The sequence below is a fragment of the Nycticebus coucang genome, unplaced genomic scaffold, assembly GCF_027406575.1.
Source record: "Nycticebus coucang isolate mNycCou1 unplaced genomic scaffold, mNycCou1.pri scaffold_57, whole genome shotgun sequence".
In the NCBI taxonomy this organism is placed as follows: Eukaryota; Metazoa; Chordata; class Mammalia; order Primates; family Lorisidae; genus Nycticebus; species Nycticebus coucang.
In genome coordinates, this window is record NW_026515585.1 from 953,303 (window position 1) to 973,635 (window position 20,333).

The following is a 20,333-nucleotide window of genomic DNA, read 5'->3' on the forward strand; positions in this document are numbered from 1 at the left end:
GGCCATATACAGCAAACCCACAGCCAATATCATATTGAATGGAGTTAAACTGAAATCATTTCCACTCAGATCAGGAACTAGACAAGGCTGCCCGTTGTCTCCACTGCTCTTTAACATTGTGATGGAAGTTTTAGCCATCACAATTACGGAAGAAAAGGTGATCAAGGGTATCGATATAGGGTCAGAAGAGATCAAACTTAAGCTTTTCACAGACGATATGATTCTATATATGAAAAACACCAGGGATTCTACAACAAAACTCTTAGAAGTGATCAAGGAATACAGCAGTATCTCAGGTTACAAAATCAACACTCATAAATCATTAACCTTTATACATACCAACAATAGTCAAGCTGAAAAAACAGTTAAGGACTGTATTCCATTCACAGTAGTGCCATAGAACATGAAATATTTGGGAGTATATCTAACAAAAGATGAGAAAGATCTCTATAAAGAGAACTATGAAACTCTAAGAAAAGAAACAGCTGAAAACATTAACAAATGGAAAAACATACCATGGTCATGGTTGGGAAGAATCAACATTGTTAAAATGTCTATGCTACCCAAAGCAATATACAATTTTAATGCAATCCCTATTAAAGCCCCACTGTCATACTTTAAATATCTTGAAAAAATAATACTTAGTTTTATATGGAATCAAAAAAACCCTCGAATAGCCAAAACATTACTCAGAAATAAAAACGAAGCAGGAGGAATTACGTTACCAGACTTCAGACTATACTATATATCAATAGTGATCAAAACAGCATGGTACTGGCACAAAAACAGATAAGTAGATGTCTGGAACAGAATAGAGAACCAAGAGATGAATCCAGCCACTTACTGTTATCTGATCTTTGACATGCCAGTTAAAAACATTCAGTGGATAAAAGATTCCCTATTTAACAAATGGTGCTGGGTGAACTGGCTGGCAACATGTAGAAGACTGAAACTGGACCACACTTTTCACTATTAACTCAGATAGACTGTCACTGGATAAAAGGTTTAAACTTAAGACATGAGACGATAAAAATACTAGAAGAGAGTGCAGGGAAAACTCTTTAAGAAATCGGTTTGGGTGAGTACTTTCTGAGGAGGACACCCCAGGCAATTGAAGCAGCTTCAAAAATACACTACTAAGACCTGATCAATCTAAAAAGCTCTGCACAGCCAAGAACACAGTAAGTAAAGCAAGCAAACAGCCCTCAGAATGGGAGAAGATATTTGCAGGTTATGTCTCCGACAAAGGTTTAATAACCAGAATCCACAGAGAACTCAAACGTATAAGCAAGAGAAGAACAATTGATCCCATCGCAGGCTGGGCAACGGACTTGAAGAGAAACTTCTCTGAAGAACACAGGGGCATGGCCTACAGACATATAAAAAAATGCTCATCACCTTTAATCATCAGAGAAATGCAAATCAAAACTACCTTGGGATACCATCTATCTCCAGTAAGATTAGCCCCTATCACAAAATCCAAAGACCAGAGATGTTGGCGTAGATTTGGAGAAAAGGCAACACTTCTGCACTGCTGGTTGGAATGCAAATTAATACATTTCTTTAGGAAAGATGTTTGGAGAACCTTTAGAGATCTAAAAATAGACCTGCTATTCAATCCTATAATTCCTCTACTAGGTTTATAAGGTTTATACCCTGAAGACAAAAAATCACATTATAACAAGGATATTTGTACCAGAATGTTTATTGCAGCCCAATTCCAATTACTAAGTCATGGAAAAAGCCCAAGTGCCCATCGATGCATGAATGGAGTAATAAACTGTGGTATATGTACACCATGGAATATTATGCAGCCTTAAAGAAAGATGGAGACTTTACCTCTTTCATGTTTACGTGGATGGAGCTGGAACATGTTCTTCTTAGTAAAGTATCTCAAGAATGGAAGAAAAAATATCCAATGTACTCAGCCCTACTATGAAACTAATTTTTGGCTTTCATATGAAAGCTATATCCCAGTTATAGCCTAAGAATATGGGGAATGGGGAGAGGCAGGGGAAGGAGGAGGGAAGATGGGCGGAGGGAGGGTGATAGGTGGGACTACACCTGTGGTGCATCTCACAAGGGTACTTGTGAAATTTAGTAAATGTAGAATGTAATTGTCTTAACACAATAACAAAGAAAATGCCAGGAAGGCTATGTTAACCAGTCTAATGAAAATGTGTCAAACTGTTCATAAAACCAATGTATGGTGCCCCATGATCACACTAATGTACACAGCTATGATTTAGTATTAATAACAAAAATTAAAAAACAATAAAAATAAAATAAAATAAATCATTTACAAAAAAAATAAAATAAAAAGTGAAGGATGAAAACAGAGAAGACATTTCTTAGAATCTCCTAAAGTGTTCTGCACACTTTCTTGTACATTTTCTTTTCTACACATTATACTAATGAACATAAAAATCATGATGAAGATGGTGACCCTCAGTTCTGTTTTCTGTTCATTGTAGGATGTAAGAGTTAAATGGTGAATAAATGTGATTAACGAAACATACAAAATTGGAAAATCAGAATGGACCAGACAACTGACAAAGGAAAAAGCAGCAGTGGGAAGGGAACCATCTACCTCGTTTGGAACTTGAACTTTTTCTTTTCGGAAGGTGAGAGTTCTACAGGCCTTCCTCATTCTGATTTGTTTACATAATTTGCTCTATTGTTTGCTTCATAAACACATATGCTTTTGATGATCTGTCTCTAGGTGGTGGGGAGAAATACACATTTTCTGATTCAGGTTTCATGATTTATACTTCTTAGATTTGCTGAACTCATCTAATGCCTCACAAACATGTTCAGCATGTACTGTTTTTCCTTCATCATAAGTGCCCATAGCAGCAGAAGCAGTGTGCCCTTTTGCTTGAATGAGGCACACTTCATTTCTTTGCTGTTATCAAGTTACAAATTTTGCATCACTAGACTGAAGCACAGTTCTGATATCTATTTTCACATTAATGGTTTTGGGGTTCCCATTTCCTGCCACTTCTCTACGGAGACAGCTTTCAGCATAAGCTCCCACAAAGAAAGAATGATAATAGTCAGAACAAACCCAATAAAGCTGTGAGCATGGCCATTTTCTTGTCTGGCATAAAAGTTGGACAAGTATTTTCCCTGCTATTCTGAACTCTCAGTCCATCTTTTCCCCGGGCCTAGAAGTCTGGAAGTCTAACCCCTGCAGAGCTCAGAGTTTCTGGTGGTTCTTTGCTAGGGCTGGGCATTGTATGGGCCATGGGACAGGCGCGCTAAAAATGTGACATGAGAAGAAGTGGAGAGATACAAGGGGTGGAGGACTGGCCCAGTGCCACCAAGTACATAGTAGCGGCTGCCAGAGGCTTGGGGACCTATGTGGTGGAAAAGCAGCAGTGATGGTACCCTGCTCCCTCCATGGTAAAATTTTGGGAAGCCATCTCACCACTTCTATGGACCACTAGAGGGAGCCCAACCTCGCTCCACAGCGGTACCAGAGGAGGAGTGTGGCTGTGTGAGAGCTGCATTCTCTGAGGGAGTAAAACACACAGAGTCAACCCCCAGCTTGGAGCAGACTCAGGGAAAACATGACCCAGTTTCCAATGAGCACCAAAGGGTGTCAGGATTCAGCTCCCTTTGTGTGCTGGTGGCAGAATGCAACGGCCTGGTTAAGGAATCATTGACTCCCCTTTGAATTTGGAAGGTACAGAACCCAGGCACATTTGCTCATTGGAGGGAACTCGGCAACAGACCCTCAGGATTAACTTTGACTGCTCGTGGCAGATGTGAAAAGTGGGGAAGGAGTTCCAACCTCCCTGCACTAACTCATTTGCTGGGTAGGCCTTTCTGACTCCATGGAGTACCAGAACAAGTCATATTTGAACTGCAAGTGGACCCCTGCTGTCTGCTTTTTGGAGACATTTTCAACTCTCCCACATGAACAGCGATTCTGCTGCCCAGGACAATTAGTTTAGAACTCCTGACCTGGGCTGGCTACCTGGGGATGCTCCAAGGTTGAACCCTGGTAGGGTTGAAATGGGAGAGACTGATTCTCCTCTTCAAGTTGTTGCTGCTTGGGGGTGTGGTGTCTTAGTTGCTTTTATCTCTCCCCAGCTAAGATTTCAGACAAAAGCCACTGATTCCCTAGGAATGGATAAAGGCTGGATGAATACAAAACAGAGCCACCTAGCCCCATCACACCTATCATGTCCCCAGACTCTCAGGATGCACGATGGAAAGAGACCTTTGTAAAGCTGTAGGGAAAAAAGCCACAGTCACTAGTTCCAACTTTTTCATAAAGGGATGGTGAACTACAACTCAGGGATCCCTCAAACCATTTTCACTTTAGCAGCTTCTCCAGGCAAAATGTGAAAAATAACCATTGGCTGGTGTGGCACCTGTGGCTCAAGGACAAGTATATGCAGTATATGCTGGCTCCATGTACTGGAGGTGGCAGGTTCAAAACTGGCCATGGGCAAAAACTGCAAAAAAAAAAAAAAATCATTGGGCAGAACCAGTGGAAATACTCTGGTAATATGAATACTCAGAGTAGATTAACAACCCCATGGAATGACAAAAAAGACACAATAGAATATGCCATTCATAAACAAATGGTTGAAATGTCAGAAAAGGAATTCACAATATGGATGGCAAATAAGATTAATAGAATGGAATGAAAGTTGGAATTAGAAATACAAGGAGTAGTTCAAAAGTTGTCTCAAGAAATCAATGAATTCAAAGACAAAATATGCAATGATTTAGACATAAGGAGGACAAAAAATGAAGACCTCAATGAACTGAGAAATACAGTAGAATCCCTCAGTAATACAGTGAAGCAGGCAGAAGGAAGGATCTCCAAAGTTGAATAGAAAGCTTTTGAAGGCTCTAAAACACTCAAAGAGGCAGAGAAGTAGAGAGAAAAAATGGATCACTTGGTGAGAGGGTTGTGGGACCAGTTCAGAAGACCAAACATTCACCTAATGGGAATTCCTGAAGGAGAAGGGGATAATTCCAAATTATATCCTCTACTCCAAGATATAACGGAGGATAATTTGCAAAGCATGACAAAAGATACAGAAATTCAGATAGTAGATAGTGTCAGAACACCAGCACAACTCAATCCAAATAAAGCATCTTCTGGACATGTTGTAATTAACTATACCCAAGTAAACATGAAGGAGAGAATTCTGCAAGCAGCCACACATAACAAAAGTATAACCTACAAGAGGAAGAATATTAGAATGACTGTAGATATCTCTGTTGAAAATTTTCAAGCCACAAGAGGATGGTCATTCACCTTCAATCTCTGAAAAGAAAAGAACTTTCAGCCCAGGATCCTGTATCCAGCTAAACTGAGTTTCATTTGTGATGGAGGAATCAAATACCTCACCTGCATACACATGTGGAAGAAATTTGCCATAACTAAGCCAGCTATCCAGGAAATTCTCAGACTCATCCTCCATCATGATCAGCTTAATGGTCTACCACTAAAGTAAATTCACCCAGAAAATGAATAAAACCTAATATCCTCAATGGTGAAATGATTGAAAATATCCACTGTGGGGGAGGAGGCAAGATGGCTGATTGGAACCAGATTTCCACAGAGGCACCCGTCCAGAAGGAGAGTTAAAGGACAGAAGTTTAGCAAGTAAGCTGATGGTTTAGAGCTGAGCCAAGCGGGAAGACTAAAGAGCACATATCAAAGCATCCCTTCCACAAGCAAGCAAGCAGAGTTCATAGCTCTTCCTATTTTATCCCATGGGAGAGACACTCTATAAACCAGAACTCCTTCCCAAGAGAGGACTCACTAGTGTGCCATGGCACTCTCCCTCCAGGCATAAAACTGAACATAGACTCTACCTGCAATTCTGAACTTCCAGCACTCCCCTCCACTCTCATGCTGTGGTCTGGAAGCCTGTCCCCCATGGAGTCCATATTCTTGGGCATTTTCTCGAGAAGTGTGAACAGGGTGTGGGCTGTTACAAGTCTGTGCTGAAATGGAGGCATGGGTGGAAACTGGGGACTGTGGATCATGGGAGCCATACAGGAGAGAGAGAGATGGCATTCCACATGGCAGCCCAGCAGCTGCAGTGGTGGGATCAATAGGGCTCATGCCCCTGGTGATGTTTTGGAGAAACATTTTCCACCTCGCTTAGCAAGCAGAGGCAGCTGGGCCTTTGCTCTGGTGGCGGCCATGGGTGAAACAGATGTGGGATGGACACACAGGCCCCCTGAGCAAAGGATATGCCTGAGGTGATACCTGCCTTGAAGTGGCATGGCAGGAACAGAGAATAGAATCCACGTGCATGCAGAGACGGCACACTCCTAGGGCAGAGCTGAGTCAGAAATGCTACATTTGTGAGCCCAAGATGCAAGTGTTCCCCAGGAGCTTAGCTGGGACAAAAGCAGGCAGGCAACAGCATCAGCCCATGGAAGGGCTGAAACTGAGAGTCATTTATGAGCACTAAGTGAACCCACCCCAACATAGAGTGCAGTGTAGTCAGAGATGCCAGCTACATGAGTATAGGTGCAGCAGCAACAACACAGGGTGGGACTGAGCCATAGTTTCTGTGAACTCAAATAGTGCCTGGCCCATAGAGCAATAAAGCCAGAACAAAATGCAAATTCTGTGAGAATTGAGTTGTCTCAAGAATTCAATGAATTCAAAGACAAATCAACAAAGTTTTGACACATTGAGGCAAGAATTTGAAGCCTTCAAAGATCTGAGAAATACAGTAGAATCCCTCAGTAACAGAATGGAGCAGGCAGAAGAAAGGATTTCTGACAATGAAGACAAAGCTTTTGAATGCTTCCAAATGCTCAACGTGGAAGAGAAAGGGAGAGCAAAAATGGATCATTCTCTCAGAGAGGTCTGGGACACTTCAAAGCAAACTAACATTTGCCTTATAGGAATTCCTGAAGGGGATGAGGTTGCTTTGAAAGCCCCAAGATGCCCTTCTGCAAGAGATAATCGAGGAGAACTTACCAAACATGGCAAGAGATTCTGAAATGAAGAAAGAAGACAGTTTCAGAACCCCAGCATGACTCAACCCAAATATAGCATCACCCAGACACATAATAATTAACTTTGCCAAAATTAACATGAAGGAGAAAATTCTGCAAGCAGCCAGATGTAAGACAGCCATAATCTACAAGGGGGAAAATATTCGAATGACTTCAGATCTCTCTACTGAAACTTTTCAAGCTAGAAGAGGATGGTCATCAACCTTTAACCTCCTAACACAAAATAGCTTTCAACCCAGGATCCTGTATCCAGCTAAACTGAGGTTCATTTATGATGGAGAAGTTAAATACTTTAATGACATTCACATGTCGAAGAAATTTTCCATAAAGGAACCACCTCTCCAGGATATTCTCAATCCTATCCTCTATAGTGACCAGCACAATCCTCTACCAGCAAAGTCAACTCACTCAGAAACTTTTGATCAAAATCCAACTTCCACTGTTGCAAAAGGATTAAAAATGCCTACTGGACTTTAAAAAAAATTGATACCCAAAATACTACCAGGCTTATCAATATTCTCAATTAATGTGAATGGCTAAAATTGTCCTCTACAGAGGCACAGTTTTGCTGACTGGATATACAAATTTAAGTCATATATCTGCTGCATATAAGAATCTCAATTTACCTTAAGTGATAAATATAGACTCAGGGTGAAGGGATGGTCATCTATAATGCAGGCAACGCTCAATAGCCAAGACATTACTCAGAAATAAAGACAAAGCAGTAGCAATCATCCTACCAGACTTCAGTCTATACTATAAATCTATAGTGATCAAAACAGCATGATAGTGGCACAAAAATACCAAGGTAAATGTATAGAACAGAATAGAGAACCAAGAGATTAAGCCGGGCACTTACTATCATTTGATCTTTGATAAGCATATCAAAAACATAAATAGGGAAAACATTCCCTATTCAACAAATGGTACTGGGTGAATTGGCTGGTGACTTGTAGAAGACTGAAACAGGACCCTCATCTTTCACCATTAACAAAAATTGATTCTCATTGGATAAACGGTTTAAACTTAAGACAAAAAAATATAAAAATACTATTAGCGGGGACAGGGAAAACACTTGAAAAAATTGGCCTGGAAGAATATGCTATGAGGAGGACCCCAGTCCCCAGGCAATTGAAGTAACACCAAAAATATATTACAGGGATCTGATAAAACGAAAAAACATCTGCACAGCAAAGAACAAAGTAAGTAAAGCAAGCACACGGTCCTCAGAATGGGAGAAGATTTTTTCAGGTTATGTTTCCAACAACGATTTGATAATTAGATTAAACAGAAAACCTAAATTAATTAGTAAGGTAAGAACTATTGATCACGTTTCATTTTAGGCAAGAGAATTGAACAGAAGCTTCTCTGAAGAAAATAGGCGCATGGCCTACAGACACATGAAAAACTGCTCATCATCTTTAATCATCAGAGAAATACAAATCAAAACCACTTTGAGACATCACCTAACTCCAGGAAGAGTAGCCCACATCACAAAATCACAAAACTACAGATTTTGGTGTGGATGTGGACAGAAGGGAACATTTCTGCACTGCTGGTGGGAATGCAGTCTAATATGTCCCTTTTAGGAAGAGGTTTGGAGAACACTTAGGATATTAAAAGTAGACCTACCATTTGATCCTGCTATGCCTCTGCTAGGAATAAATCCAGATGACCAATCATCATTTTAAAACAAACATATTTGCACCAGAATGTTTATTACAGCCCAGTTCGTGATTGCCCAGTCATGAAAGAAGCGCAAGTGCCCATAGCCCCTGAATGAAGTAACAAATTGTGGTATATGTATACCATGGAATGTTGTGCAGCCATAAAAAGATGGAGACTTTGCCCCTTTTATGTTCACATGATGGAGTTTGAACATATTTTTCTTAGTAACATATCTCAAGAATCTAAGAAAAACTATACTCAGTACTGTTATGAAACAAATATATAATCCCCCATACTTTTATATGAATGATGAATCACAACTATAGCCCAGAATGAAAGAGGGAAGACGGGGGAGAATAGGGGAAGGGGGAAGCTGTGTGAAGAGAAGGTAAACAGTGGGACATCACCTATAGTGCATATCACAAGGGTACATGTCAAATCTTTTAAGAGTAGAGTATAAATATCTTAACACAACAAATAATTAAGTAAGGTGAACCCTATGTTAACCGGTTTGATGTAAGCATTCCAAATTATGTCTAAAATCAGCACCTTGTACCCCATAAAAGGAGTAATGTACAGTTATGATTCAATAAAAAAATTATGATATAAAAATAAGAACTTCATAAAAAAAAACTCTCAGTGTCCCTTCATTTCGACAATAACTTCTGACTTCTTTGCTTGTTTTTGTGTTTGTATTATCTTCACATTTCTACTCACCTGTGTCAAATGCATGCCGAGTGTCCGTGTGCATTGTTAGCATTTTTACAGTATACCTTTTTCTTTCATTTAAATGAACTTTAGGAGGTGAGTAGAGATTATACTTCAGGAACACAAAGTAGGCATGCGATGGGACATATTTTTGTGACTGAGGCCTTTTTATTGAGAAAATGCCTCAAACACTAAAGAGTGGACACTCCAGGTACATCATTCCCCTCACAGTCTGGTATACTGTTTGTTACATTAGATGGTGAATTTTCAGAACTTTGCTCCTTCCTTACACTAACTCAACTAAAGGACAAGCAGGAATTTTGTATTATTCACAGTTTTAACCAGAACTCTGTTTCAACTCATTTCTCAGGTGTTTTTATTTACTTCCCCATTCCACTTTGCCTTGTTTGATGCACAGTTGCTTATACTTTTGAACGCAAGGAAGTTCTGAATGTACAGATACATTCTATCAGTCCTCATTCATTCCTAGTCAGGAGACATGTTTTCATATGCAAACATGTGTAGTACCCATTCAAAGAACCCCTAAAGGCCCCTGTCTCATCCTGAGTTCCCTGCACATCTAAACCCCCTCTTGGGTTAATTCCCAAAACAGGTTTCAGAATAGAACAGGAAGTTCCCTTAGTGCCCAAAGATTCCTAGACACGGGTAAAACAATGGTGCAACTTACCACAACCCCCTAGCAATGGCTAAACAATGATGGAAAGCTTACTCGAGTAAAATTTCCCAATCCAAGTTTATCCCCATGCCAGCTGCCAGAATGCAACCCCCTGACTCACTGTAACCAGTGCCAAACCCCTGACTCACTGTAACCCCACCCTTGTGAAAACCGACATGCTTTTGGCCCCCTGAGCCAACTCTGTAACTCCGCCCCTGAGCTAACCACCTGCCATGTTTGGCTTCTGTTTTTGCTTGGCTTGCCACATAGCACAAAATCGGTATAAAAATCAGCTTGATCCTCGCCTTGGGGCCGTTTGCCCTTTGGACAAAAACAGGCCTGCGCGGGTGTAATAAATCACTATCTGATTTATACCTAGAGTGGGTATACCTGAGTCTTTCTTCAGGTAGCATGAGTACAACACATGCACTATTAACGTGCTTATTTCCGTTCTGTGTTTAAAAATTGATAACTGAAACCTGGGAAATTTTACATTATCACAAGACAAAATCAGTAGCAATCAGAAAGAAAAGCCAATTCTCAAATGTGAATTTAAATGATATAGCACAATATGACAGTGCTATTTTCTGAAACAGACTGTCGGCTTAAGCCCACATTTAATATTTTCTTTCTTTTTTTTTTTTTTTTTTTTGGCCGGGGCTGGGTTTGAACCCACCACCTCTGGCATATGGGACCGGCGCCCTACTCCTTGAGCCACAGGCGCCGCCCCACATTTAATATTTTCTAATGTCCTCATAAGACAGTGAGTGAAGGAACCTTGGTACCGTTTAATAATTTCCTGAAGCTATGTCAGTTACAACTTGCTGCTGTACCCTCACATCAAAGTCCCTTTCTTCAAGGTCGGATTTCCTACATAGGCACAGTCTAATGACCTAATTCCCTCTCTCAGCACACACACTGAACTGAGTTAGAGGCCACAAGGTGGAAGAAACACTCTACCTGGCACGACTGATGTGCAGTATAAATACTACATTACGGTTTGGTACATTGGGAATGATGACTCTTTGAACATGAGTCCAACTCAGTGGTCATCATGATGAAATTGCTCGTAATTTCTCTTGCTTAGTAATATGATTCTGTACTTGGCATTACCGTCCTTATCATGTAAGGTTACAAAACTGAAGAGCCAGAAAAACACCAAAATCGTCTGCCTGGATTCCAAGGACAAAGATTAGCTGTAAGTCACTCTACTTTAGGAAGGTTTAAGTTTTATAACTAGTTAAAAAAACTGTTCAAAATTAAATATTAGCTAACCACATATGAATTCTAAAATGCCATTCCAGTAGGAAATGTCCCTTGGACTACGTCACATCATTCATGTAAAGAAAACAACATTAAACCAGGAACTTAAATTTAAATTTGTTGATACCTGTGGCTGGTTATTTTCACTTCCTTTAGGTTCTTCTTCCTCTTTCACTGATTTTGATAAAATTTTGTGTCCTGTAAATTTCATATATTAAGTTAAATGACATTGCTTAGAATGATGTGATAAAATCTCTCAGCTTTATAAAAATGTATACAAACCTAAATTTATTTTTATCTTATAAATTGAGAGTTTAGATGAAGTTAAGTCTTTAGCAAACTATATACCTCTTTAAAAATTACTCCTAATCATCTAATACTTGAAAAACCACTCAGAAGTGGCTACTAGATGTCACCAGGTAGAAGGCATATGAAGATCACAGATTCACTCACAAATTCTTCCATACAACATAAATGACAAAGCCATCATAAACAAAGAAAATTTTATCAATCCAGAAAAACATATCAAGTAACCTATGTACTCCTGTCTACCTCCTATTAGAACCTTCAACGCGTTGCACATGTTAATCATCAAGTTGTTGTTACTTTTTATACCTTCATCAGTGTATGCCTGGTGATATATATGTGAAATGCTTTCTGCTCATATGCTGACAATCTTCTTTCCTTTTTTTTTTTTTACACAGATTGCTACGTGAGGACTCCATTCATTATGGCTCTTTCCCTCAGTAAGGCATGTCCTCCTTCAGTAAGGCCTCAATACTCTAAGGATTTCTCCTTTGCAACTTCCCCACCTCAACTGTAAGTTATTTATTTCCATTTCTATTCCCTAGATCTCAAGGCTCACAATATTCCATAGCATCATTGGCAAACAGTTTTTACCTATTTTACTTGATAATTATGGAATGCAGTTAAAGGAAAATGAATAAGATGCATCAAGGTTGGCATTTCCAGAGCTCATGTGTGAGCTGAGAAGGAAAGGGTGAGATGAGCAAGGTGAAAAGTTGGAGAGGCCAAGAAAAAATGAGAGCAGGACGGGATGGAGCACCCTGCGGCCTACAGATTAGGTGTACACTGTATCCTCTAGCTTTCCCATCTTAATATGTCTTCCTCCACTCATTCAAAAGCCTTGTAAGATACATCTAAGTAATTATGCATATTCACTCTAAATATGACATATTTATAAAAAAGGAAACAAATTGATTCACCTCATCATTATAACATATTAACTAATTTTTACATTTAAAAATCAGTTTCATATTCATTGAAAATATTAAGAAAAGTCATGGAATGGGCTCTATAAATTTATGGTTTTTGACTTTATTTTCTGTGGGGATATTACATTAATCTCTTTCTGATTTTAGAAAACACCTATTTTAATAAAGAATATTTTTAAAATTGACCAGTGTTTTTATATTCAAGTTAATGTATTTTTATGAATTAATATACATATAGCACATATCTCTGATGCCTAACACTTACAGGAGGAGAAATGCATTGCTGCTATAGCCCCAGAGATTCACCATTCCCCACAATTTTTTTTTTCTCCCAAAATGTTCCTTGAATATCCAGACTGGAGAATTCAAACAGAAATAGTTTCAAATACCGGATCCTATCCTTCCAAATTCCACGTTATAATTCTAGCACACTCTCTTGCTTCCAGTGATCTCTGTGGCAGAAGAAATCTTAATCTTCTGTGTAAATGCAAATTTCTTGAATCAATACAAGAGCATTCTCTTGGTTTTCTTCATCATTAACTGCAACATTACGGGTACAACTTATTCCTTCCCTCTTTCCCTGCTCATGAACCTTTTTTTCGGATCTCTTGTCACCATTCTTTTCAGGGATCATTTATGCCACTTATTTCCTCTTCAATTAGTAGTAATAGTTCATATCTATAATTTGGAATTGTTCACTTTTTTCTTTATCCCATCTGGCTAGGAACATGTTCAGAAATACATGTAAAAGCCAAATAATGCCCTCCTTTGATCCTTCTGTTGGAGATGTTCTCCAACAGCTCTTCCTATATATTTCTCTACAGGGATGTCTATAGTCTTGTTACTTAGTGTGGTCCAAGAACCCGCAGCATTGGAGTCACCTGAGAACATATTAGAAACACAGAGTCCCGAGGGAGCAGTAGCTCGACCCTGTAATCCCAACACTCTGGGAGGCGAAGGCAGGTGGATGCTTGTGCTCTGGAGTTTAGGACTAGCCTGAGCAAGAATAAAATCCCATCTGTAAAAATTGTCTTTTACAGAAAAATACAATTCTTACCTTCTACTTGTGCATTTACTCTGTTTTTTTCTTCTTGATTGGCATCCTGAGATGAATGACTAAGATCCTTCTCTGAAAGAGTCTCTGAAATACTCTGTTAAAGTTAATATCAATATGAGTTAAGTTAAAAATAATAAGTTACATCAATATTTGCTAATCGTTTTCTTCAAAAACAACTGAATTTTTTTTGGTAAAAGCAATTACATATAAAACTAAGAGAAACATGTACTGAAAGCCAAAACACTTCAATACAGAACTTCATATATGCTGTCTAGCTCAAGCTCATCTTTTATGTGCATATCGGTGTTTAAACACAGCATGAAAGGCCAAAATGAATCATATTCACAAAAAAATATGAACTCGTGCATGTTTCAACATGGAACAAGCTTGAAAATAACCGATTACTTTGTACTCACCACAAGGAATAAGAGAACTTTTTTTTAAAACAAAATACACTTGCTCTAATACTTACCGATTAAACACATAAAATATTTCTTAATGGAATTTTAGCATGAAAATTTGACACACAGAATTCTAATAAACTTTGTATATGTCATATTGGGCACAAACTGAACATTCATTTTTATTTCATATTAACATAAGTGTACCTAAACAGAACATTTCTGAAGCTGCTTTATTTCGGTAAACAAAAGGTTAGAAAAATCTAAAATATGTTTTGTAGAGTTTTTACTTATGATTGAATAAAAGGATACCGCAGTTAAAAATAACTGTTTTGTCATGTTTAAATAAAATCAAACAAACACTAGATATAGTATGTAACTTTTTACTAACAAAAAGCAAATTAGGAACTATAGAAAACCTCGATATAAAAGAATACAAACATTTATTTTTGAAGCATCTAAGGTATCCCAGACATGTATTTGCACATTTTCATTTCTATGCATTATAATAATAAAAATAAAATTGACTGATGATGATGATGATGACGACTACCCTACTTTCTGCTTCCTGGTGTTCCCAGGATGTTTAGAGTAAAAAATGATACATATGTGATCCATTGCTTTCTTTCCTATCTTTCTCCCACAATTTCACATGGCTGGCTCCTTCTCATCCTTTAGCTGATAGCTTGAAAATCACACTCAGAAAGATCTTTCCTGACTATAGATTTCCACCCCAGTCCTTTCCGCATTAACTGCAATCTTCTTCTATATTGTCTAACCTGATATTCTCTGTTTTCTCTATATGAAGCCCCCATAGTAAGTCAGAATTTTTGGCTGTTTGGCTTTCTGTTGATACTACAATATTTATATGAAGCCCACATAGTAAGTCGGATTTTTTGGCTGTTCGGCTTTCTATTGATACTACAATACCGTAAGTCATCCTATTGTACATTCAATGTTTAACTACTTAGCACATAATTGGTACTCATAGTACCAGATACTACTTCGGAGGCTGAGGCAAGGGGATCACTTAAGCCCAAGAGTTTGAGGTTGCTGTGAGCTATGACACCACAGCACTCCACCCAGGGCACAGAATGAGATTCTATCTCAAAAAACATATATATATATAAATACATACATATTTTTTTTTTCAAGGTCAATCATGTACAAATCTCATTGGGAAGGTCATAAGCACAAAATCACTATTCTTACAGGATATCTGCCACAATAGTCTCCCAAAACTTATTATACCCCAAATTAGAAAGGCTCATGCCAGTTCTAACTTGCTTAACTTTCCATTTTACCTTGACACTACTGTCTGAAGGATTTTTTTTAAAAAAAGAACTACTTCCCGTATTTATTAAATCATTAAATAAAACTGTGAACATTTCTTACATTTGCATGCATACTTTTCAGACTATAAAAATGTTTCCAGATTTCATACTATATTTGTTCATTACACATACCTAAGAGGTTGATATTAGTGCCATGTCTATGAATTAGGTCACAGACATTCAAAATTAATTAAATAATTTTCCTCAGTTTCCACAGAAAATGAAAGATCCAGAATAACATGTCTTTTGACATCCATTTGATGCTGGTGCTGCTGCCCAACCACTGCTTCCAAGAGGTCAGCCTTTAACATGTCTTCCTACCTGAGCTCTGCTTCCGAATAAATTGTCAGTATTTCATACCTACAGTGTATCAGAAGCATGGCTGCCACAAAAGTATTCTATGTGTTCTATTTTAGAAAATGATTTTTGTTTATTAAAACTCCACTAAATCAAATTGTTACTATTACAGCCCAACATGTTCACTTACTCCTCATGATTTTTTTTTTTTTTCTCTTAAAATGTTCCTTGATGATCTAGACTGGCCAATTCAAACATAGTAACAGTTTTGAGTGCCAGATTTTGTCATTACATGTTCCAATTTATAAAAATCAAGTCTCCAAACTGCTTGCCCCTGAATTTCATTAGGACTTTTATTACACATCCATATTTACCACAGACTCATGCATTTGGCTATAGATGAATCTGGAATAATTCTTTAATTTTTAAATAAACTTAACGTCAAATCCAAATGGTATTCTTATAACTTCTAAGCCTTATCATTTTGTATTATATTACACTGTCTTTTTAAAGGAATCTTGCAAATTAGCAGAATTTTACTATTCAGCAGCTCATTCTTTCCACATAATTACTTTATTAATTATGGCCTGATAATGTAAGAAAATAATTCCTTGTGGGAACATACACAGCTGAGAAAAGGTAATTAAAAGCATCCCTTTTATGTTTTAAAGTTGTCAATGCTTATATTTTAAAGTAATGATAAGAAAAGACAGTACCTCCAAATACAAACTTGGTTCTTTTGGTTTGTCGTGTCCTGATAACAGTACAGAGATTTTATCTATAAAATGTCATTTAAAGATAAATTAATGATAAAAATATTACTGCATTTTCAAAACATATACAAATGTATCTCCATTTGTGACTATTTCAGTAAAATAAAACTCATAGCAAAAAGAATTTCAGAAGGTTAAAGCAGTTTCAGGAAAAATTTTATAGTATAAAAAAGGTGGCAAAAGAAACGTACTTAAAAGGAATGGACAGTATATTTAAAAGGAATGGACATTATCTACTTGTGACCTTACCTATGGTGCATATTGCAAGGGTACATTGCAAGGGTCAAATCTATGAAGTGTAGAGTATCAATGTCTTAACACAACAATTAAGTAAGTGAGGTGAAGGCTATGTGACCCAGCTTGATTTAAGCATTCCTAATTGTATATAAAATCAGCACATCATACCCCATAAATACATTACTGTACATAGTTATGATTTAATAAAAACAATAAAATAAATAAAAGGAATGGAAATTAAACCAATACCCATTATTGGTTTTTATTTTGTAATAGCATGTAATTAAAAATTTTAGATGTTTCCCCTAATTATAAGATTACCACCTCTTATAATTTATTTTCACAAAAATAAAATTGTCATTACCTATTTGCTTTTGTGTAGCACTTTCAACAATACCAATCGTGTTGGTATTGTCTCCAACTTCTGACTCTCTTGCTCCTTCCTATTGAGAAAAAGAAAAGTCAACTTCAGGAAATGTATTGATTCACTCACACATCAATCTGTTAGCAAAACAACACACATTCACTATGTTTATGAAGCATACGCACTACCTGGGAGAATAATTTGAACATAGAAACAGAAGACAGAGTCTGTCCTATATTTAAGTGGGTGTGGCAAAGATATATGGAAACAAATAAGAAAGGTAATTCATGAGTCTGTAATTACAGTAAATTAATTACACAAATGATACAATGGAGGAAGAGTCAGTTCTACTCAGGAAGCTTAGGAAATGCAGCAAAGATAGAGGCGTATTTTCAAAGACAACGATGTACACAGTGAGAGTGTGAAGGGCTTTTGGACGGGGAGAAGGGGCAAAAGGATGAGGAATGGAACCACAGGGCATATGAGGGCTATGAAGGTAATGCGGTAAAACTGCAACCTTGTGATAAGGAACAGGTTTCAGAGATGAAATGGGAGAATCAGGCCAAGCTACCAAAGACAGGTGGCAGAAGAGGTGCAAACTTTCCCTTTCCTGTAATGGGATCCACTCAATAAGCAGGTAAGTCAGGCCACCACAAACATATTTTCAAAAGGTCACCTTGGTAGCAATGTGAAAATAGATGAACACCTGACAAAATCAGAAAAGAGCTTTTCAAAATCATAGATCAGAAAGAGAATTATGGTAACAAGCTATGAACACTGGTAATGGTGAGTGACTGGATTGGTGATCTGCAGGAGAGATAAAGTACAAGATTTACACTAACTTAATGTTTCAGTGCTACTTACTAGATGTTATTTACTAGAAAAGAAAAATCAGATGACAAAATAGGGCACCAAGAGTCAAGGAAGTAAGGGAAGGGTTAAGGACAGTGTCTTCAGTCCTTAAAGTCCAATATGTCAACTATGAAGCATGCAAGGACATAGGAGATAAATCTGGATACATACTTTAGGAAGAGATTACTTACTCATGAAAGGAATATGGTGTTAAGAACATAAGTATGTGTAAGATATTCTAAACTGGCACACCTATGTAATGCAAATCCAACAGAACTCTGACATTTGGAAAATGAGAACAAGAGGAGAAAATAAAACCATAGGATTCAAATTTTATATTTTAACATTTTTGAAGAAAAATACACTTTCATTAATATATGCAAATATTTATTTCTTGTTATTGTGTCCATTTTTAAAATTGAAGAAAATGTTTATCTCAAAAAAAAAAACAATTCAAGATGCTACAAGAAAACTCTTTCAATAATTATCCCTACAAATTTTAACTTGTAGAAAAAAATGCTGTTATGATTAGAGAATTATGAGGGCATTTTAAGTACTACTATGATGTAAGAAAGAAATGTAAAACCCTAGTTTAAATTTCACATGGTTTTCTTATTCTTCTGTCAACAACGTACTAATAACTCTGTCTATTGATACCTGATAGAATAGTCATTAAAAGTTAAAGAAAAGGGGTGTGGTATGTCTTTTATGGGTGGGACAAGGGTTCTTTTTCATTATTATTAAATTATAGCTGTGTACATTGATATGATCATGGGGCATCATACACTAGCTTCATAAACCGTTTGACACATTTTTATCATACTGGTTGACACAGCCTTCCTGGCATTTTTTTAGTTATTGTGCTAAGACATTTACATTCTACATTTACTAAGTTTCACATATACCCTTGTAAGATACACCACAGGTGTAATCTCACCTATCCCCCTTGCTTTATCCCCCTCCCCTCCCTTTCCCCCTTCCCCGTAAGTATCTCAAGAATCGAAAAAAAAGTACCCAATGTACTCAGCCCTACTATGAAACTAATTTAGGGCTTTCACATGAAAGCTATAACCCAGTTACAACCTAAGAATAGGGGGACAAGGGTTCTTATCTAACAAAGCAATCAATGTACGCTGGATTTGTGTACCCTCAAGGAAACCTCAACAACAACAACAACAACAACAAAAACTGAAGAAAGGATCTAGAATTTAAAAAACCCTATGATTATACATGTTGAAGATTTAGAAATCTCCCAGTATATCCATGATTGCCCAGCAGGAAGAAATGGACTAAAACATCAGGCCCACAGGACTCTTGTGTTTTACTGATAAAAGACATTGTGTACAAGGTTTGACAAGCATGAATACTAAAGTTAATAATGCTTCTTGAGAATAATAAAATGTTCGCATTCTGGACATATTTGTCAAATTAAGAAATGACCTTCCAGAGATAATTTTGTATACTATTTGGCAGTCTTTACTGCCGTATGCTTCTATAACTTTGTGTAGTTTATTTGATGATTCTTTAATCAAATCTGACTACATTTACTGGATGTGTGAACATCTGTGTCCATTACAGAGATTTCATGAGCACAAGATGAATGAGAAAAACACCAAAACACACAACTGACTAATTTGTTTAAGAGGTTTGAATTTAAAATATCTTTTCACATTTAATGGATACATAAATTTTAATTTTAGTTAACAAAACTATAAATGTTTATTTTGCCTTATTTTCAAAAAGTTCAGCTACCAAGAAATTACATCAAATAGTAAGATAAATTAGTTAAGTTGAGAATATACTAAACACTGTTAGAAAACTTCAACAAAAGCCAGAAGAGCCAAATACTAATAATTCATTTAATAATTCTAATAGAGCCTAAAAGAGGTTTCACTTTGTATAATCTGTGAGCATAGGTTTGACTAGATTAAATATGAGATGACATTTCATTAAATTGAAAAGAAATATTAGAAATACTACCAAAAAATAGAGAATAGACCTTAAAAAGAAGATTGATGTTGAGGCTGTCATAAGCAATCAAAGGAAAAGATAACTTTGGGGGGTTGTTCATAAATGGAATACCCGAAAAAAGAAAAGATAACCACACAGAATAAACATGTTTTTTTCTAAAAAATAAAATAAAACTCCTTTATTATTATTATTTTTAAGACAGAGTCTCACTATGTCCCCCTAGGTAGGGTGCCATGGCGTCACAGCTCCAAGCAACCTCCAACTCTTGGGCATCAGCGATTCTCTTGCCTCAGCCTCATAAGTAGCTGGGACTACAGGGTCCTGCCATAATTCCTGGCTATTTTATTGTTGCAGTTGTCATTGTTGAGCAGGCCCAAGCCAGGTTTGAAACTACCAGATCGGATGTATGTGGCATGTGCCCTAAACACTGAGGTACGGGTGTCCAGCCATTTTCTAATATTTGTAATTGATACATAATAGGGGTCCCTA

General features: G+C 37.3%; 1 protein-coding gene across 1 annotated transcript in view; it reads right to left on the minus strand.

The window, feature by feature from the left end:
• Positions 1 to 20,333, minus strand: part of LOC128579475 (putative ankyrin repeat domain-containing protein 20A4) — a 73,393-nt gene that overhangs the window by 15,019 nt on the left and 38,041 nt on the right. The window contains exons 8-11 of the mRNA XM_053581550.1: positions 17,022 to 17,100; positions 16,364 to 16,425; positions 13,616 to 13,709; positions 11,451 to 11,521 (exon numbers count right to left, since the gene is read on the minus strand). Coding sequence (XP_053437525.1) covers positions 11,451 to 11,521; positions 13,616 to 13,709; positions 16,364 to 16,425; positions 17,022 to 17,100 — 306 coding nt within the window. The remainder of the gene's footprint in view (positions 1 to 11,450; positions 11,522 to 13,615; positions 13,710 to 16,363; positions 16,426 to 17,021; positions 17,101 to 20,333) is intronic.